Here is a 22095-nt window from a genome sequence, read left to right as displayed (position 1 = left end):
AATATTGATTAGATTTAGCTTTTTTTTTCTCTCCACTGATCAATAAAAACTATTCATGGCATTACTTTTGACAGCATGCTCACTTTACTTTTAGTGCATAAAACTTTAGAGCGGTACTGCATCTACCTCCAAGATGACATCTGAACCCTACAATGAATTGCAATGAAAGAAAATATAGCTGTAAGCTTATTCTGGAGAGTAGGCGTCGTAGCTGTCTTTACTGTGGTGAAGCAGATGCGTAGCATCTTGCTGCAGCTTTCCACCACGCTGAAATTGCAGAAGACCCCATTAGCTGAAGGCAGCTCAGTACCTGTTCTTGGGCCGTCCCAGCGGTGCGTTGTAGCGCCGTTTGATTTGTGCTGCCTTTTCATGTAAGAGCTTCTTTCCCTTTTTCCTGGGTTGGCAGATTTGACAAATCCACATGCCTAGGAAAGAAAGAGGAAAAAGCATGTAAACACATACACTGAGGTGGATTGGACAAGACAGGCATCAGCGCAGTTGCCAACATGCTCTGGGAAGTATCTAATACATTAGCACTTAACGGTGAAGCATTAGAGTTGGAAGCAACAACTCAGGAGATGGTTTAATCATTTACTGCAGCTATAATGGTCATATAAAATAGTAATGTAGGAACTGTGTGTTTGCGCTTTCTGAGGCAGAACAGATACAAGCTGAATACATGGGGGCTGTAAAAGCACAAAGAATAGGTAGGTTATGAGTTAGTCCTGTTTGTTTACCTTTTGGCATTCGCGTGAGGGGAGGATCACAGCACTCCATGTGGAAGCCCCGGTCACAGGAGTCACAGAACAACATGTTGTCCTACACAGCGCAGACAAACACAGGTACAGATGATTAATAAAGGCTTTATGTGTGTTTCGGACAAGATGAGCCTCAATCGTGGGGCAGTACCAGACAAATATACATGAAATGTAAAACAACATATTGGACAAAATTTAGATTTTTGTTAAGGCAATATGGGTCAGTCAGTGTGGTGCATGTCCAACACCATGGATGAGATTTACTTTGGAGGGCTGATCAAAGCTCCTGAGTTCAATTTAATGACAAATTTTGATGAGATTTCCACAGACATCTACAAAAAAAGTGCATTCTTACTATGCCAGTTCTCTCTGTCCTCATAGATGCTATTTTATCACTGTGCATCTTGGCAGCATGTCGTGCATTTTGTCTCACTGTTAAACCTCCAAACAAACATTTGAATAACAATGACTCTTCACTTGACAAGTAAGAGAAAATCATGTTGAGGCTGACTAAAATAGCTCAATCCCGGGACCACAGACATGTCTATCAGCATCTCTATCTGGCACTTAAGCAGAGAAGAGAGCGTTCAGAGATAGTGTCTGGCTGCCAGTCCGCCATATTCGTTCATCCACTCACCGCATTCTTTCCTTGATCCTGACAGCTGCTGCAAGTCTTGCATTCAATGCACTGCCACCACAGAGCCTTGACTCGCACTGTGAGCTCTGGGGAGAACTTGAGACAGGACGGGTGGCCTGCAGGTAGACAGACACACATACACAAACAAGTGCATCAACGTCACACACTTTTTTTTGTTGTGCTGACTGACAGCTGTGACCCACTTGCATCATTGTAGAAGGGAAAAAAAAGAAGCTCCTTTTGGAATTGAAAGCCCTCACTGAATCAAACCCGGCTGCAAAGAGAGTGTTCAAACATAAATGACAATCTGTCAGAGCTGTGCTTTTGCTGTGTTTGAAAAGTAGCATACAAGGCAGCCTTGTCTAGGACAGAAATCACTACGGGAAGAAGAGGAACACTATCTCCCTTCTGCTTTCAATAAGGAATGTCAGTCCTGAGCAAGAACAACTTGCTTTCCAATGAAACAAGATTTTAAAAGGAAACAATTGTATCACACATTTATTTCTTTTTTTTAAATATAGGCCAGTACCAGTATTATTTATGAGGTTCAGTTTAAGAATGTTATCCTGGGCCTTAAACAGGGACAAATGGCAGAGAAATAACAAAAATAACACAACAGACTGACAATAAGGAATAACTGTAGAAGGAAAAAGTGGAACATTTCCTGATTTAAGAATTTGTGGCTGTTGCAACACAAGTAGTCAAAGAAGTTGAAATGACAGATAAATGAAAAAGGTGAAGTTAAAGAAGTTGAAGTTTTAGTCTATGTGCAAACACTACATGGCCTGTAAGTTCAAGTCCTGATGATGTTAAAGTACTGCAACAAGCTGGACATTTTCTGCAAGTTTAAGAACTTAATTCTGAAATATACCTTCTGGTGCTACTCACACATGTAATCAGTGATGAACCCACAATGTGAAGTGTGATAAGTGTGATAGGTTGAACTGCTAGTATTACGTGTAATCACTGAAAGCTCATGAACTACTTGAATAACAAATAATGGAAACAGTGAAGGGCTGCGAGGTGGCGCAGTTGGTAGCACTGTTGCCTCGCTGGAAGAAGGTCGCCGGTTCGCGTCCCGGTGGGGGCACCGGAATCTTTCTGTGTGGAGTTTGCATGTTCTCCCCGTGCAGCGGGTTCTCCGGCTCCCTCCCACAAAAACATGTTGAGGTTAATTGGTGATTCTAAATTGTCTGTAGGTTTGAATGTGAGTGTGCTTGGTTCTCTGTCTCTAAGTGTAGCCCTGTGATAGACTGGTGACCTGTCCAGGGTGTCCCCTGCCTTCGCCCTGAGTCAGCCTAAGTGTGTGCTTGTATTGCGTTTTAATTTGGTTTTAAACAGCAACTGCCCTTTTTTTTCTAAATGAATAAAAATCAATAACTGTATTCATTTAAACCTATTATCACTGTGTTTTGACGACAGCTAATTCTAATAGCACCGGTGCTAAGATGGTTTTTATGAAGTTCAGGGATTACTGGCCAAGAAGCAGCACTCACCACTGTTGCCACAGTCAGCGCAGGAGATGAGCTCCTCCGGCTTCTTATCGCGATTTTGCTCCTTGGTCCCCAAACAGAAGCTGCAGATGGGGATGGGCTCTGCCACCGGCTGGCAGAGGGACAGAGCAGAAGGGAAAGGGGGGCACGGGACAGAGGAGGGAAAGTTGAGACTGTCAGTTAACTTAACAGCTTCATTGTACAAATGAAAACAACAAAGTGGCCTTGTGTGTCCTGCCACAGTGAATGACTGTTGCTGTGTGTATTAACAAGCTAACAGCAGACTAAAAATTACAATGACACCACAGAGCATGTGCATCTGTGAACAGAGAGTTTAGGATAATGAAGAGCGTGAGAGATTTCTGTGATGAGTGAGCTTGTATAATTTATGTGGCATGTCATGTTAGAGGCTGCCATCGTGTTTCAACGTCTCTGATGACTCCTGTGCTGTTTGATCAAAAAGCTGGAACGCAGCTCCTTTGGTTGTACTGGCTGAGGAGTTAGGTTCCAATGCAATGTGTCCTATTTTGACACTTTCTTTTTTTTTTTTAACATGTCATCAGACAGTCAGTTCTGGGGCTGCATAAATCTTTTAGTGTGTCCCCTGAGTGCACAAACCATGTCAGCAGGTGACACAAAACAAACAGTGTTTCACATCCACATGGGCACAACCCTAAGCCAGGTTTTTGTACAGGAAAACAAAAGGCAGGATAACACTTAACATGTTGTTACACATCAAATAGGACCTGTGTGTCCAATAAAGCTGAAAAATCACATCCCTTAAGCACTGCAGGTGCACTTCACACAGAGGCAAACAAAAAAAAGAGAGGAGGGAACATGGGGTGACTCTCCTTCAAAGTTTCTGGAGCCTGGAAGCCCTGAGGGGAAGTGGTGGCTTACTTCTACCTCAGAGTACACCACAAGTCATTTTCAGCAACACGCTGTTTTCAACTATGTAGTAGCCAACAGAAAAACTGAGTCAATTCTGAATTAATGCCCCACTTGAGCCATAACAGTCCTCATAGTTTGCTTTTGTTACTTTCCGTTCACATAAATGTCTTGTATACAAATGGATTCTGGTAGCAATAAATGCCAGGAGAAGTTGTATTATATTTAAAATGTCTGTTATAATGTTGTGAGGTGCCTATAAAAAAAAATCTCTACAAACGGATGCAAGCACAAACATAAAGCACACGATAAAAGTCAGCTAAGACATATAAAGTGCACGCTGTTCGAAGTTGCACACTGTTAAATGAAGATCACCTAAATGTAATCAAGATATTCAGGTAGTTTTCTGCTTAAACATACGTTCAACATGTAAAACCAATGTCAGAAATAGTCCGTTTAGCAGCAAAAGATGGCAGGAGGACAAGCAAAATTTCAAACAGTCGGAAAGAAAGTGAACTGAAAAGTACCAATCAAGATAAGAGCACCAGAACATTTTCCAAGGCACTGAATATGAGCCCAAGTACAGTATGTTCATCAAAAAACATGTAGCTGTGGCACAGCCTGCCTACGGCAAGCTGTCCTCAAAAACAGCTTTTTTTTTCTCACACTCCTCTGTGAGAGAAAAGTGCTGGTGATGGACACTCTGGAGCAGCTACAGGGCTTCATGGCTAAGACGGGAAACACTGTGCTTACGACATCTGTTACCTGACTGCTTCCATATTTTCGGCTTTATGGCAGAGCAACAAGAAACGGAGAAGCCACTGGTGAAAACTACTTACATGACATCTGGACTGGTGCTTGCCATCAGCTATACTATTTTAGAAAGTAAATTTTAAAGTGGAACAAGATTCCCCTATGATCTGATTACATGACTATTTCACATTCTAAACTCTTATATTTGGTCTAATTTACACACTGCATATCAGTGGAAACATCAAATGCTGCAGGGATGCATCTTTGCCAGTCAGAGTAGGGACCAACACGGATGCAGGATGGTCTACACATGGGATAAGACACATGCCCAAAGCATTAAAACAATAAAATCCTGGAGTTGACAAGTCATAATCCAGGTCTCAGTCAAATTCAAAACCTGAAAGTTGCTCTTAAGCCCTAAGCCTGAGCAGTATTATCCCATCTGCAACTCAACTAAAGACTTACTGAACACTAAGCACTCTGTTTTTTATACTTTTGCTTAATTTAGATAAATTTGTAGAGATCTGTTTTCACGTCGACATCTTCATTTGTGCTCAGAGTCAAGCCTAACTACCTCACTAATTATTCCAAGTGGTAACACAATGTAACATAAAAGAAGGCATGGGGCAGATAAATGCTTTTATGGAGACGATAAATCAAAATCTTTCAATAATGTGGAATGACACATACTTAAGACACGTTACAATGAAGCAGCTTCGGTATAAAATCAAAGTGCCTTACATCATGAGGTTCAAGTATCTGAGTCAAAGACTGTTTTTAATTGTTCACACTTAATAAGATGTGCTTATAATATCATAAAGCAATGCAACAGACACACAGACTATGTTAATGAAGGCGATACTTATTTTTTGTTAGGACTGTCTGCCAGCTGTTCAGTTCTTCCAACTCATGAGCCTGTAGTTTGTGGTACCTAATCACTGCTTAGTAACCAGGCTTTTTCCTGCACAGAAGAATTTTTAGCACCCCACAGAGTGGTTTGTTTCAGTCACTGGTAAAAGAAAATCACCAAAATGGCAACTGAAAATAAACTAGCTTTACAAATTAGCACTTCATTTATTCAAGCAGATTTTTGTTTTGTTCATCACATGGACAGAAATAACAAAAGAAATTCTGTCAAGTAAGGTAACAGACTCTTGGCATTTACTGTACTTGGACCAATCATGCTTACTTCCATGTGTAGTCACGTCCCCAAAAGGCCAATTCTGAGGTAGAAGAAACCCTGGCAGCACCAGTATGCTATTCTCCTGCAAAATTCAGCCACCAGCACATATGATCGTAGCATGAAGTTAGTCTCCGTCCTGATTTATTTTGAGCGAGAGCTGCAAATGGCACAGTTTCCCACTTCAACATACTCTGAGAGTTACATGGGTTTTGCCACTTACTATCCAATAGAATCCACGGGCTAACAGCCAAACAATTTACGAGTCTATTCTCAAGCACATCCCTGGTGAAAAGGATGAATACTTTATGTAAATATACCAATCTGTACATTTTACACCATTGTATAATTTGTAAATATGAACAACTTCATAGGAGGCTATCATACAACCAAGGTCATAATATGCTGTCTGTGATGCAAATCCTTTATTCCAAATGTTAAAAAAAACACAACAACATGACATTCAATGACGTTGGTGTTATTTTTGCGGTTTCCTACAGCACAACTGTATAAATGCATGTAGCTTGCAGAGAGCTAGGTAGGCAGCATGTCCTGGCAGGGAGGAGACAGGGACAAGAGCTTGATTTATTGGGTTCATTTCCTTCTGACTCTGGCTGCTTCCAACACCCCCCACCCCACTACTCCTTACCCACCGAACACAGCACAGGGACTGAGAGAGAAACAGAGAAACAAAAGGGATAGAGTGAGATAGTTAAGGGAAGTAAGAGGTAAACAGAAAGAGGAGGGTTATAGTGGTGAAGAGAGAGGCCGATAAGCAGAGACATGCAGGGGGCAGACAGTAAGACAGAGGTGTACCAGTGGATGAATGTATAAGTACTGGCTTTCTAGTACCGAAAACAGTTTACATTCTCACAGGTGAAAATAATGTGATGGTAATGTACTGGTTTGATTTAAAAACAAATCATTGTTAATAGCTATATGATCTGTGCGCATGAAGAAAACAACAAATAAGAAGCAAAACAAAAAATAGCTATGGTCTACAAAACAAGCCAGCAAAGTCACTGAAGAGAAATGGAAGTCAGCAACAAGAAGAAAGAAAAGAGGAGGAGGAGAGGAGAGTGAAAAAAAGACAGAGCGAGGACAAAAATAACAATCCAGAAGGCAAGAGAGGGAAGGAAATGGAAAGCGTAAAGAAAGAGAGAAAATCTGCAGCAGCAGTCTTCTGAGCAGCCTGCGTGCGACCAACACCTCAATCATTCCTGACGGTTAACCCTTTCCCCGCTGGAGGAGGTCAACTGCTCCCGCTCGCTCTGTGAGCGCTTGAGTAAACACGAGACGAGAGCGAGGGAGCGAGCGAGCGAGCGTCGCCTTTCACACAGACACCTTGTATAAAGACCCACGCTACAGTGAGGCTTCAGTTACTAGCTGCCACTGTAAATTAATCCCCAACAGATACTAAAAAATGAAAAGCTAATCCTCCTTCCATGACAGGGATATTGGAACTGCGAAACACAACCTCAAATTCCTCCTGAGAGACATTTTTCCTCCCTGTTTCTACCTTTTCTACAGCAGCCAGTGCTGGTTGCCAGGACCACTCTTACACCACAGCGGCACTCTAGAAATTTCTCACATCGATGGACTGTTTGACTTAAGTGTCATGGCCGACATTTAACTTGAGGCGTTTGTGGGTGTGGATGTGTGTGTAGAACTATTTTAAGCCCATGTGTTCACGTTTTGGCATGTTCTTATCTTTTCCCAAATGTACAAAGGATTTTCAGGAACAAAATGCTGTTCAGAGCCAAAAAGACACACCTCGTGGTAACTGTTAGCAACTAACTGCATTGAGAGAGTTCTTTACACCTTACAAACCTGTCTGTCAAGTAACAGGTTGCTCTTTAAATACACACCTAAACACAAACGGACAGGTGAAGACAACCTCGTCTGGCCCAGCTGACACACCCACCCATGTTTTATGGATCACTTAACAACAGTATTGTCAAACATACTCCAAATTTCAGGAGCACTGTGCTCCAGTGCTAGCTAGCTCTTTGTTTTTGCTTTCAAACGGTTGAAATGAATACTAGAGGCAACACGTTGCATTATCTGAGACCTTGTATGGAGAGATAATAGGTTATAGAAAACAAGTAGTGGTGGCCCAGTTTACCCTTTATTTGCTGGCTTTTCGTATCCAAAGACAGAGGACATGAGAGTGAGACAGGAAGAAGAGAACAATGGAGGAAGGACGAAAGGAGAAAGGAGAAATGTAGGAGGAGGGACGGGAGAAAGAATAAAAGGCAATAGGAGAAAAGAGAAAGAGAGAAAAGCGTTGCTGTTGTCCTTGTCTCGTCTCAAGTCAAGGATCTCATTAACATGGGAGCCCAATCTCAGCTGCCCCCCCACCACACTTCCCTTATGGCCGCCCCCACCTCGAACACAAACACATTGATCACTGTTACAGGGCATGCCGTGCAAGCAGAGACAACACACAAGCACATATGCACTTGTTCCAGAAATCATCATGATGATCTAGGCACTAGTCGTCACAAGACACACCTCGACACACTAATGTTCCATTTCCATGCATGGATGTTTATTGTGATGTCAGCTGACAGGTAAAAGAGTAAACACAGCATCTCAAATCAAAATCCTTGCAGCCCTACTAGCCAGGTAAAGACTCTGAAATCTTCATTTTGGTGTGACATCCACAACAGCCTGCGGAAGACCCTGTATTGTGCCAACGTGCCCTCCCCTCATTCAAGCATCACCCTCCATTAAAGTCGAGGTTAGCCAGGGAGCACAAAGCTAAATCACAGCATCAAACGGAGCAGGGCTGGCCAGGCTCCAGCCGTCACTTCCACAGCTGCTCAACACATTGGCTCTATTTGTGGGGCGGTGAGGTTAGCCATACGCAAGGCCTCACACAGCTACACTTCCCGTGCCAAATGCCATTCACATCACAGTCACTGGTAAGCTCGAGGTAACTGTTCCCCCTGGGCACTCTGCCCTGACACCTCTGCTAATGCTGCTTCTATAGACTCGTGGCCAGCTGCATCTGTTCCTGAAGGTTCCTTTTCTGCTCCTAGGGTCATACTGGAAGACCTTCACTAAAAAGACAGATCACACCTAAGGCTATACACTGACAAAACACTGGAACTCCATAAGGATGGTCTAGCATGTACTTGCATGTCACAAGCATGACAGGAACTAATTGCCATTTCTTCAACTGAGACAGTCCAAATAAAAACTGCTGACAGTGAGTTCTGTGGCTTATCTTGTCGTAAAAACACTAAAATTTCATTTTGATCCACTCTAGCAGAGTGGCAACAGAATTATCCATCCATCCATCATCTATACACTGGTTAATCCTCCCTAGGGTCGCGGGGGGGCTGGAGTCTATCCCAGCTGAATTTAAGTGAAGACAGGGGACACCCTGGACAGGTCATCAGTCTATCACAGGGCCACACTTAGAGACAGACAACCAAGTACACTCACATTCACACTTACGGACAATTTAGAATCACCAATTAACCTCAACATGTTTTTTTGGACCTTGTGGGGGGAAGCCGGAGAACCCGGAGAGAACCCACACTGCACGGGGAGAACATGCAAACTCCACGCAGAAAGATCCCAGGTGTCGTCACCGGGACACAAAGCGGCAAGGCAACGATGCTAACCACCGAGCCACCTTGCAGCCCGCAACAGAATTATGAGTTGCAAAAAAAACACTTACGATAAAGCATAAAATTTTGCTATATAAAACAAAAACCAACACAGCTGGAGACCACTGCAGAAACTTCACTTGAGAAATAGTGTTTTAATATGATTGAGAACTGCAACTAGGGTTAAACGATGTGAAAAAAGGTGACTATTTTAACTATTGTGATATGTGTCATGATTTTAGTGGAAATCTTATTGTTTGCATTTCTTTTCAACTGGAGGACAAAGTAAAATTAATGTAATTTTTGCTTTAGTCTGTACCAAAGAAGCATGTTCCTTTATGTCTGGAGAATTTGATTTGTAGGCCAGGTGATGTCTGTATCACCACAAAACTTTATGTACAACAGTATGTTGGGACACATTTAGCCTTTTTAATATAATTGGAACCCCCCACTATCTGGATGTTGCAATTGGACATACAGTATTTTTGACAACAGTTGAGTTAATTCATGGTTCAGCCCTAGTAGCAGCTAATAATTTTCACTATCAATCATATTGCAGATTATTCCTGCAATTAACTAATTACTTGATGCATAGAAAGTCAAAAAATCATACAAAATATCCATCTCAGTTGGCCTATGGTGAAGTCAAAGGTCCAGAATACAAAGAACTAAAAAAGAAAAGCAGCAAATCCTCACATTTGAGAAGCTACAACCACGGTATCTGATAAAGTTCAGCCTAAAATAATGCTAAACCCATTGCAAATATAGTCTGTTAAATATTTTTTGACTATCAAATCACTGATTATTCAACTCACATTTTAGTGTGAACCGAGTCTTTAAATAAGCAGAAGCTGCACACTTTTTCCATATCTCTGCTGGTGTGTACTAGGGTTGTCAAAAATGTCGACACCTCGATACTAAATCGATACTCAAGCTGGTATCAAGCAGCGATATTCAGTTCCCATGGTATCGATACTTTTCCGTCTCTCATGGCCTCCTTCAGTCAAAACCGACATGCGTGTTCCCTCCAGAGCCCAGAGTGGCGCTGTGTACAGCAGCCTGACGGGAATCAGTAGAAGAAGAAGCTGCAGCTTGGAAGGAAATAGTCTGACCAGTGGGGCTGGTCCATAGCGCTCCGACGGGAGTGGAAGTGGGCGGGACGCATAGGCGGTACCTGGCTGCTAATGCCAGTTTAGGATAGCGGTCACGGTTTTGTTTCTACCATCTGCGGCAGCGAATATTCTGATATCAGAATTGCTATCTGGATACCACGACCAACGAGTCAGAGAGGAGACACACTGTGACCGGCCCGTATCCAGCAGAGCTTTAAGGCAAAGCCACCAAGTCAAGCAACATGACATCTGGACCCCAATAGTATGTGTCTGCAGATGACGACATGAAACAGGTTTGCAAATAATATAAATAATGTACTACTAAACATACGTCCGGTTGCACCAACAAATTAGTGCTTATTTAGTTAAAAAAAAATTCCACTAGCATTAAGGTAGAGCTAACGGCTTGCTGCTGTAGTCGTGCAAATATACTGACGTCCATAGCGGTTCTTTTCGCGTATTTTCCTCCATCGTACACGTAAAACGTGTTATTACCACTATGAGGCTTATAGCAAGTACACGGAGAAATGTAAAATTGCATTACATGGACTGACAAATTATTTAATCCCACATTAAATGTAAAAGTTGACTTCCACCACAAACGCACTGAACATTTTCTACGCGATTTCATGTTAACCCCCGGATAAAAGGTGAATAAGCTGAAGTTGTTGGTGCAATCAGGGGTTTTAGTTTAATGTGACATCATGATTTGTAATTTTTTTTTTTACACATTGTTTATTTTTCTTCTAGTACCAAACTGAGGCTGAAGCAGACCAACCATCCACAAGCAGAATCACTCCAGCCTGCATGACCTGCTTTATTACATCAGCAACAATGACCACGTCTGGTGTGCACTTTAAAAAAAAAAAAAAAAAGTTATCTTCTACTGATATTTTTATATTTTAAAAGTTTGTGTGAAATTGTGTTCAGAACAACTGTTTACAGTATTTAGTGCACACTGTAAGACTGTTTACTATTCTTTGTTTGCACTGTTACAGAAGCTTTTTGACCAAAGGAATGTTATTTGTTATATTCTACCTCAAAAATGTTCAATAAAAAGGTGATTTTCTTTCTCTCTGTGGTATCGAAATCGGTATCGAGTATTGAGTTTTTTTCCCCCAGTATCGAAATAGAGTTTAAAATTGTAGTATCGTGATAACCCTAGTGTGTACCACTAAGTGTCAAACAAGAACTTAGCCATGAAGCATGAACGTACAGCTGGTGCCATCAAAGAGTGAAACAGGCCTTTTATGACTTCGGATAGCAATGATGGGTCAACTGAGGCCAGAGCTCTGGCAAAATGAAAACAGAAAAGAATTTATACAAGTTCCCCTCGATGAAAAAATGATCAGTCCAAACTCTGAAATTCAAGAAAAGCTGACAACAGAGAGGCCAGTTCATGGCACCAAACTTAGTCATTTTCCCAGCATTCCTGTGGTGTGGTGCTAACCCTGGGAATGGTTCCATCTATCCAGCAAACAGACAAAATCCTCTCCTGTGACTACATAACATGATGTAGCAGCGAAGCGGGATGGGAAAGGGGAAGAGAATGAAAAAGACGAAGAGGCACGTTGCAGCCAAGGCATTTAATCGATGTGTGTGGGCATTTTGTATTCGCCATCCTCTGAGTGACAATATGTGATGTCTTCACCTTGAGCAAACACAAGCAGGGGTAATGTGTGTGACGTTTGAGAATCAGGTTTGGAGTTGATTCAATTTGAGGAAAGGGGAACAATTACACTGGATAAATCTATCCATTATGGTTCATGATTTGCAGTGTCTACAGTAGCATCTCTACAACTACTACCAGCAAAGGAACCATTAGCTACAGGATGCCAAGATTAGCCAAACCTGTTAAGGACTCAGAGGGATGTTTTGGAGGGAAATCACCACAACACCAGTGTACGAGCAGAAAATGTGGCTGTGTGGGTATGTTATTCACACTTTTTCACACGTCCTCGCCTTGACACTGCACGTCGACATCGAGAACTCTGGTTCACCCCACTCCAGCTGTTGAGAAGAGGGCAACTGCAGGGCAGAAAGATTGCTCTTGCCTATTATGACGGGACGAACATTACACATACACACACACACAACGATATTCCCACACAGATACACACACAAAGGCTCAGCATCCAGCCCATCCCACCTAATGGCCGTAGCCTCATACTGCTAACGGGCGCTCAGGGAGGCAATGAGGTTTGCCATCTATATATCCATGACCCCTGGTTGACTTCACTCCCCCATTCACCTCCCCCTTCATGACCTGGCAATGGCACCCTATTAGGGTGAGAGAGGGGAGACAGAGAGACAGAAATAGGGTCTGGGTTCCCGTTTGAATGGAGCGCCCTGACGCAAACATCAGCATGTTGAGTACACAAATCTCCCCGCAAATGGGGTCAAAGCTTGAGCTTAGCCATTTGTTTTGATTTCCCCCCCCCTGCCCTCACTCACTCTCTCCCCCTTTTCTTGGGAAATCATAACTGTTAGCAATCATTCAGGGCAAAATCGCAATGATGCACCAGTAGAGAAGTGGTGAGCAGAGGAGAGTGATCATACAACACCAGTCTCCGTCTTTTGTGCATACAGTTTTATCTTGTTGACGCATATGCCACTCGCCTAGGCAGAGACTAACTTATACATCAAGAACACACCAGCAGCCACCCACAAAACACACATGATTGAGCAGCAATAAGGTTGCTTCTCCCGGAGAGATACATCAAGGCACCATCACAAAAAAAAGCAGCGAAGAACAGTAAACAGGACTGTCTGAATGCCAGACACAAATGTCAACTTCCTCACTGCTGCAGCAGCTTCTCCATGCTTTATCTAGCCTGAAGCATCACAAAGAAACACCAAAACCTTGCCATCCATGCCCACACATTTAATTTATAATCTCAGTCTGATTAGCAATTTCACTGATGCAACAGGGTGGAACTTTCAGCTCAGTCAGTGCTAAAATGCACTATCCTCACAATATTTACTTTGAATTTACAGGATAGAAGTTCTGACGTATTAGAAATTAGAATAACACATGAATCTGCCCATGTAGAAACAATGCATTCGTACTGAGGTATGCATTACTCAGGTTGGGTTTTCATTTAACTTTGAGACAGCGTAGCAGGCCGATGACTGGCTGAGTCAGAGAAGAGTAGGAGGTTGAACTGTGCTCATCTTAAGAGGTGGACCATCTGCAGCCAAGCAGGTCACTGTGTTAGGCAGACCCCATGTGACTGCCGCCTGCTCTCTAGGCTAATCCTACTCTGTGTGTGCATGTACGTGTATGGGCGTCCTTACCAAGAGCCCCTGTGGCTGCACAGACACGTACACACGCCCACACAGGGGCAACACAAAGCCAGAAGCAAGTCAAAACAGTGGTAAGAATCAGTCTAGTATCCTCCAAATTGAATGGCTTTCTGATATACGTGATTGAATGAAGGGCTGATAGCAGTTACCAGTGTGGAGCTTTAGGTACATGCTGGTTGTAAAAATGTACATCTTGAATGGCTGCATGTATCTAAAGAGGATTTATGACGTGCAAACTAATATTTGTGTGGCATCATGTCAGAACGCACTCTGTTTGTGTTTATGCCTCTGTTTCTTTCGTTGCATGTAGTAGTATGGGTTCAAGTGTGTGTGTACATGTCGCTGGCCCTTAGAACTAGAGGTTAGCTGCCGGCTGCTCTCTCTGATCAGGTTACAAAAGTGGGTGTGTTCCTTCTCTCCTCTGTCGCCTACATGTCTGCCTCTCCCTCTCTCCAACTCATTCTGTCTCCCTCACTTTCTTCTTCTGCTATGTCTCTGCCTCTCTCCCTCTTTCTGGTTACAGAGGCCTGAAGCTTGCGTCATCCAGCCCTCTCCCTCTGGCACCACTACAGACCACCTCTCTGTAGCTTGTCTACGTTCCTCCCCTTCCCTCGTTTCCTTTCTTTCTTCCTCCCATCTCCTGACAGCTCCTGACAGGGAGCAGCCCTGCAGCTGGTCCACACTCTCTGCAGGAGGCTGGGAGTCATGTGACGCTCTCCTCTGACCTACTCCTCCTCTGCTGATGAAGACTGGCCCACCAACCGCCCACCCAGCATCCCTGCAACGATGCCCACCTGGACCACAACACACACATCTAAGATTCTGTCACTCCCATCAGAGCACTGGTCAACTGATTACAGTTATGTCTGTCAGACATGTATCTGAGCTAATATCCCTGCCCTCCACAACACACACTGATAATGCCTTACCAAGTGAAAGCTGCCACACCACATGCTGGATAAAAACTCAGTCACATAATTAAACCTTATAGCCCAGTAGGTCAAGACCAGTTCAGCAAGCAGAGAAAATTCCGTACCAATGTTTCAGGTGATGTCCACTGAGGGATCCTCACCATTCTGTGAGTGCAGCAGCTACTATTAAGTAGTAAAGTAAGACAACAGAAAGGGTGTTTGCTTTCACTTTCAAGGATCATTCTCACATTCTGTTGCTCCAAAAAGTTAACTGTGGAGCACACCACACTTCTTAATTTGTCACAACAATCTAAAATTGTCGTTGCAACAGGATATCCGTAAATATATCAGAAACATCCGACTCCAGCAAAGAACAGTGGTTCAAACTCATTTATCTTTTTATCAGCTCAATCTTTTATCTCAGAAACAGCTAAGTGATCAGCAACACCCTGTTTCGTTATGAACACTATATAAAATTTTTTTAAAAAACATGACACATCCAAATCGTAAATATCACAGCCATGTGACATGTCACCATTTATAAAGCTAATCAAAAACATAACCAGATGTTTACTGTTGTAAACATATTTTGTCATTGTGACCAAGTTCGAGGTGTATGCACAGTCTTCAATGTTTTTTGTGGTACACTTGTGCAGAGACATTACCTTGTCTTTCTCATGTGGCAGCAACCGGACAGGTGGGAGTGATTCCAGAGACACCGTCCCGGTCCCGTCATCCTGGGAGCTGCTACGGCTAATGAGCTGGAACATTGGACCCTGCTTGGCCACGCGTCCATGTGCCACGGCCCTCTTCAGGGCTACCCTCAGCTGCTGGTGGAAGAGGCCAGGCCCCATGGAACCGCTGCCTGACAAGTAGGCCGCCACATCAGCCTGGCACTTGAGAAAGCGCTCAATGTTCTTTAAGCTGGAGCCACCAGGCTCATGTAGCCCCTCCAGGGCCCGCTTGATCAGCTTGTTCCAATCGAGTCCTGGTTTCTTCCCCGAATGTGAGTGAGAGCTACCTCCGCCACTGCTGCCGCCGCCGCTGCCGCCACTTCCTCCTCCTCCACCTCCTCCTCCTCCTGAGCTGCCACCACATTTGGGCTTTGGCAAAGCCAGTCGTCCAGGGTTGTCTGGGTCCTTGTAGGAGTTGAGACCTTTATTGGTAACCTTAAGTATGGTACCATCCTTGACGCTAAGCTCTAACTGCTCCAGAACAGTTTTGCGGTCCAGACCATGGGACATGGAGACTGCATTACAAATGCGCTCCTCTGATGGTCGCTGCTTCTGCTTCTTTACCTTCTTGATAGCCTCTAGGATCCACTGGGTGTACATTGGGTTTGCCAGTTTCACCATGGCTGCAGTCTGGGTGGGTGCAGGGCCCTTGAGGCCTTTCTGCAAGGACCGCACACAAAAAATAGGGACTGTAAGCCAAGGAAACACCTGGCCTGCGCCGTAGCGCCGCCTCCTCTTCCTCTTTGCCCTCTACCTGCTTACTATCCCTTGTCCTGGGGTCGCACAGAGAGTCCCTCAGAAGCTGAGTATGAGCAGCACGGAAAGGAGCAGCTGATCATAGCACAACCGCCCTGAGCCAACCCTCCAACCGGTGTAATCTGGTCCACCCACCACCCACTCCCAGCCAGGTGAAGGTCCCTGGCAAGAAGCAGGGGGAGGTGAGGAAGTATCAGGTCTACTGGCGACTTAAACTCCCACAAGATACAATACAGAGTAGAGCAGATCTTGATGATAGGTGGGTTTTTCACAGAAATTAGGTATTTCCTACAAAAACCTATACAAAGACAATAAAACCTTTTCAGGCAGTTTCCTGCCACTGACACACCAGCTGATTCTCAGTGTGAGTTGTGGAAGATGATCATGGTCTCCAGGACATACAATTAGTGTTTCAGTGATGAAGGAGAGGGCAATACAGCAAATGCGTTTCAGTGGATTACAACATTCCACAATATGATGAGTTTTGTCTTCATCCACGTTTCCTTGTCTTCACTTGCTCTCCTTTGTTATCTTTAACTCTTCCAGCAGTCTGGGCTTCTCAGCTCTGGGACGGAACAGATATCTCACCCCAGGGAGCAGCCAGGACTGATCACCTTCATGCCTATTGCACCTCGATAGCTGACAAAAACTGTAGAAAAAATGAAAATAACACAGACAAAAAGGTTAGCGAAACCTCACAGAATAAAAGTTAAACAACTTATGCTGAATAGATAATATCACGGCAACAAAGTTAAGTCTTTAAAGGATGATTATTTTGAGTGACACACACGAGCTTAGAGATGATATAACTTTCCAAACACTGGCACATCAAGCAATGCCTTCACACAGGTGTATAAACAAGAGCCACGCTTTCCTCTAGAAACACCACCATGATGTTCAGCTATTCTCTATTGTCAAAACTGGAAGAGGCGCAAGCAGTCTTCAGATAGAGATTACATCAAATCAGCTTGCTAACCTTTTAATTACGAGCCATGCAGTTCTCTTATTGCATATCACTGAGACAACCACAGTCAATATAAGCATTGTTGACGAATAAATATGACCATAAACATCCAAAATGGAACAGATATCTCACACAGTGATGTATATGATGAGGTACACAAACTGTAAACACTATCATCCTAAAAACTGCACCAGCAAGTTGACAACTTGGCTAGTTGGGTTGCTAACGTAAACATGATGCAGTCAAAGCACAGACTGTTAGCAAACATTAGCTGTGAGGCTAGCTAAAAATCAAAGCCAGGTTAACTGTCGCACTGGCAAAACGTCTCCTGCCGTGCTGTTTACTCTCACTGATATTATGTCAGGCAGCTCAGTGTCTGACAACAAGCCTTCCCGCTTACTGCTGTTGTTTAGCCAGCTAACGTGAGGAGCTAACCAACGAGCTAACGTTACGATTATGTTACTAACGTTACTCGCTAACCCGAAACGTAAACAGCATGAAACGAGAGGTTAGCCTGCGCTCCGGCACTAAAATACAGCATTTCCCGTTCGGCCGATATTTCCGAGAATACAAACCAACACACCGCAGCAAACAAAACGAATAATCTCATTCTGAATGTCATTCAGATATTAACGTGAGATTGCGGCCTTGTAAAAGGCACAATGCAACTTGCAGACGGCCATCTCGGCTAGCGGGCAAGTGCAAAATTCAAGATATCTTAGCGGCGGATTCTGCAGCATTACATGTTCTGCGGCCTAGTTCTCAGCCTTCGGCATGGGCGAGGAGCCTCTGCCCGCTCAGACGCATCCATACGAGCGGTCCCCACCTCGCTGACTTCCTCCCTCCACCAACCGCCCTCCCACGTAACGCTACAGCCTGCGGTGCGGTGAAGACAAGGCCGCTAGAGCGGAGTAGCTAGGCCTCGGCTCCCCCCTCCATACCCCCCACCCACCTCCGCGATCACCATCCCTCCGTACCCCTCTCTCCTTCTACCTCTCGCGGTTCCCCAGAAAGCCTGAGCTGGTCCGGTTCTGGTTTCCGAGGGAAGCTCGGGTAAAGCGGACCGTGGAAAAAAATCTCCCCCCGTCCGGCTTCCGCTGCTACTTACCGGAATTTCGTGTCGAGCCGCCGAGGAGAAGGTGCCAAAATCGTGCGAAACGAAGACAACAACAAGCCTAAAAATGCAGCCAGAGACCAGGGGCTCTAGAGCCGACGCCATCTTTGAGTAAAACAGGAGCACGGCTGGTGGGGGAGGGGGGAACACTGAACCGTCAGGCAGGGCCAAGGGACCGTCTGCATAGTGCGAGGCGAAGATCCAGGGGAAGAAAAATTCACTGCAAGGCGCGGGGGCGGCGGCGGCGTGCTGTTGCTATGAGAGGGGTGTGGATATTGCTGGAGCACATGAAATGGAAGAAAGGGACAGATGGTGGTGGTGTTGGAGGAGGGAAAAAAAAATAAAAAGAGAGGCTAGGTGTTCACGCATTCTCTGCTGTACTACAGAGTATATCGGAGGAGATTCAAGGGAGCGTCTGCATTTTGCCCATTAGTTGTAAAAAAAAAAAAAAAGAAAAATCAAAGCCAATGAGCGTGCCTTAACGTTAGAGGGTATTTAAAGATCAAAGTGAGACACCCCTCCACACTGCAGTCTATTGTAGAAGCTGTGTGTTTTTCAAACTGTAGATGCAAAGAGAGCCACACAGATCCAGTCCCCAGAGATGATCAGATGTTGCAGCTATCTGGAGTATTACAGTACATGATAAAGCATGTTATTATCTGCCTATGCAGAGAAGTCCACTGATGCATCGCTCGTCACACTGTGAAACAGAGAATTATCTCTCCACCGAAGGAAATGATTATGTAAACTCTCTGCAGCCGATCCACTTTGTTACATTTTTATTAAATGACATCTGATTTTAACACCTTTCTCATATAATTTATGTGTGGAGAGAAAGGAGGGGGTTCACAGCTCTCAGTGGAACATCAATTACAGCATCTGGTGACAGATGGAAGCGACATAATGTAAAGGTATCACTCTCTGTGCGTTAGAATATGCACCATGCTTGATTTAAATGTCACTTACAATGAATGTGTGCAAGTTATGGATACTTTGAGCCCTAATATGTTTCACAAAATTAAAACCTACAAAGTAAGAGACTATTAATCATGGAAGAAGTCGCACATATTGTCATGTAATTTATGAATTGGCCATGGGGAAGTCTGAGCAATTTAAGTACAGCCTTCTCCTCATTCATAAGAAACACAATCAATAGAGGAAAACCGATTTATTCTGCTTCAATTTCATGATCATCATGATACAGGGGCACTTGTGTTGGAAATCTGGCAGCAATCTTCCTTTTCTATTACAGACTAATTCCAAAAGCTCCCTGGGTGGAAATTAAATTATCTGGAGCTTTGTGTAAAATGATGTGTACAGCAGTCCTCAGAGACGGATTATAGAGTGTCTTATAGGGAGCAATTAGACCTGATGTTTTCCCATGTTAGAGGTGTCTTGTGAGAGGGTGAACTGCTGTCAGCGCAGTGGTGATCAAATAAAACCGGTAAGGTCACACTTTACTCGCTGTTTATCTTGCACTTCTTCAGGGATGGATAAATCACATTCCAACGACGGGGGCACTAATTATAATTAACAGTAGTGTTATTACACAGATAAATAGTGTGAAGCGTTAACACATGAACGGCTATTAGTACGCCTCCTGAGGACTCATATTACATTAGTGTGTACAGTAGGCCAGCTAACAGATGGACAATACTCAGGAGAAGCTTCATTCCCAGCCATGAATAAATAATGTTGTGTACCGTGATACGCGCCAGAGGCCGTGTTCACCAACATACAACAAGAGAAACAAACTAACCAGGTGGGGTGCGAGCGTGGAAGAGTAAGGAGTCCTTTCACTATAAGTTTGATAAGATCATATTGATTTTCAGTCAGATGAATGGAGGCAGAGGCGGGATGAGTTTTACTTCTTCTGAATGAGTGTTATCATCCTCTACAGCACCTGGAGGAACAATGGCTGGGATGTAGAGGAGCTTTATCCTAATTTACATGCATATTTATTTGAATTTACACACCTTTATATGATGTGACAGACACTTGTGGGTTAACTACTACAACTTATGCACAATATAAAGGTTGCATACACGGCATGTTCAAATAAGGAGAACTCACTGGAGCTGTAATGATGATTGATGAACTCATCAAGTGGATCAATCGTTAAAAAGAATAGTTTGAGATTTTTGGGAAATAGCTGTTCACTCTCTTGCTGAGACTGAATAAGTGAGAATATTGATTCCTCTCTCATATCTGCCCGTTAAAAGTGAAGCTGATTAGTGTTGCTCGACTGGAAGTGGGGGGTGAAACAACTAGATAGCAGCAATAAACTTTACATGTTACATCTTGTTTTTTTAATCTGTCAGGATCAGCAACTTCCTAAAGTGGTTTTTATTTCTGTAGAGTTGCCAGGCCACAAGCAGAGACTTGACAAAGCCACTTCTGCTCGCCAAGAAATTGTCTGCTACATAACCCCCTTTAATTTTGTATGTTGCCACAAATTTAGTGAGCTTTAAAAGCGTCAGTAGGTAGATTTTATTAACTTTAAACTGAGCCATGCAAGCAGTTTCCCTTTATTTCCAGTCTTACAAAGGAAGGCCTGGGGAGCATATTGAAGTAGTCTTTATTTATTTATTTTAAATCTAACTATTGACAGCCAGTGAGTGTATTTCCCAAAATGTGGAACTACAGCTGAGTCCATTTATAAAAAAAAGACTTAAAAAAAAATATGTCATACTGTCAGTCCAGTTTCTCAAATTTGAGAATTTTCGGCTGTTCTCTTAAATGGAAATATTTGGTATACTGATGTTATTCACAGGCTGCAAGGTGGATCAGTGGTTAGCACTGTTGCCTCGCAGCTAGAAGGTTGCTGGTTCTTGTCTCGGTGAGAACACCCAGGATCTTTCTGCGTGGAGTTTGCATGTTCTCCCCGTGCCGCGTGGGTTCTCTCCGTGTTCTCTGGCTTCCTCCCACAAGGTCCAAAAACATGTTGATGTTAATTGGTGATTCTAAATTGTCCGTAGGTGTGAATGTGAGTGTGCTTGGTTGTCTGTCTCTAAGTGTAGCCCTGTGATAGACTGGTGACCTGTCCAGAGTGTCCCCTGCCTTCACCCTGAGTCAGCTGGGATAGACTCCAGCCCCCCGCGACCCTAATGAGGATTAAGCGGTGTATAGATAATGGATGGATGGATATTATTCACTTCTAAAAAAATATTTTATGGATAATTTCAAGACCGGCCCAAGTAGAAATCCTTTTTTCTTCTCTTTACCTTGTTAACATATCTACATATTATTTTTTGTGTGCTGGAAGAGAAGTCATTAGCATACATAACATATTTAAGTCACCCATCCTGCAGGGAGGCATTTTCTGTGTTCTACCTTGTGGGAGTGGATGACGAAAGAGGCAGAGACAATGTAAATCTGCACACTCGAGAGGATGCAATTACATATGGTTGTATCTAAGCCATTTTCAGGCACAAGAGAACTATTTATATGAAGGAGAAAAAAAAAACGGGGGAGTTTTTAGGGGTTTAAATCAATGACTGGAGAGGGACCTAAGTCTAAAAATGTATATACAGATCGATTCTATAAAAATGTAGGTTATTAGTTATTTGCAACCCTAACATTTGCATTAATGTCGGGCGCATCTTTTTTTTGAACCACTGCCACATTGCATACAGAAAAATCTTTTTTTATAACATTGCTTTCCACAGTTTCTGATCATGTCTCTGGTTTAAAAAGTGAACAACTGGCACCAGATAACAAACTTTTCTTTTACCAGCAAATGCGTGTTGTACTATGACACCCTTGGCTTGGTTTCTATCTGCGGTGCAGAAAAGGAGGCAAGTAATCCTGAGCTTCCTTTCATCCCCATAATCCCTCCTTTTTTTAATTTCTATTCTCTGAGCATCCAC

The 22095-nt window shown here is 43.5% G+C and overlaps 1 protein-coding gene across 2 annotated transcripts in view; it reads right to left on the bottom strand.

The window, feature by feature from the left end:
- kat6a (K(lysine) acetyltransferase 6A) overlaps nucleotides 1–18339 on the bottom strand; it is a 33155-nt gene extending 14816 nt beyond the window's left edge. For both annotated transcript variants that reach the window (XM_008297694.1, XM_008297703.1), the window contains exons 1-6: nucleotides 18221–18339; nucleotides 15324–16797; nucleotides 2892–3000; nucleotides 1396–1511; nucleotides 738–819; nucleotides 311–425 (exon numbers count right to left, since the gene is read on the bottom strand). In XM_008297694.1, coding sequence (XP_008295916.1) covers nucleotides 311–425; nucleotides 738–819; nucleotides 1396–1511; nucleotides 2892–3000; nucleotides 15324–16013 — 1112 coding nt within the window. In that variant the 5' untranslated portion in view covers nucleotides 16014–16797; nucleotides 18221–18339. The remainder of the gene's footprint in view (nucleotides 1–310; nucleotides 426–737; nucleotides 820–1395; nucleotides 1512–2891; nucleotides 3001–15323; nucleotides 16798–18220) is intronic.
- Between the last annotated feature and the right edge of the window lie 3756 nt (nucleotides 18340–22095).

The sequence above is a fragment of the Stegastes partitus genome, unplaced genomic scaffold (genome assembly GCF_000690725.1).
Source record: "Stegastes partitus isolate 25-593 unplaced genomic scaffold, Stegastes_partitus-1.0.2 Scaffold26, whole genome shotgun sequence".
NCBI classification, from domain to species: Eukaryota; Metazoa; Chordata; class Actinopteri; family Pomacentridae; genus Stegastes; species Stegastes partitus.
Note: the sequence above shows the minus strand (reverse complement) of the source record. Positions and strands in the feature narration are given on the sequence as shown.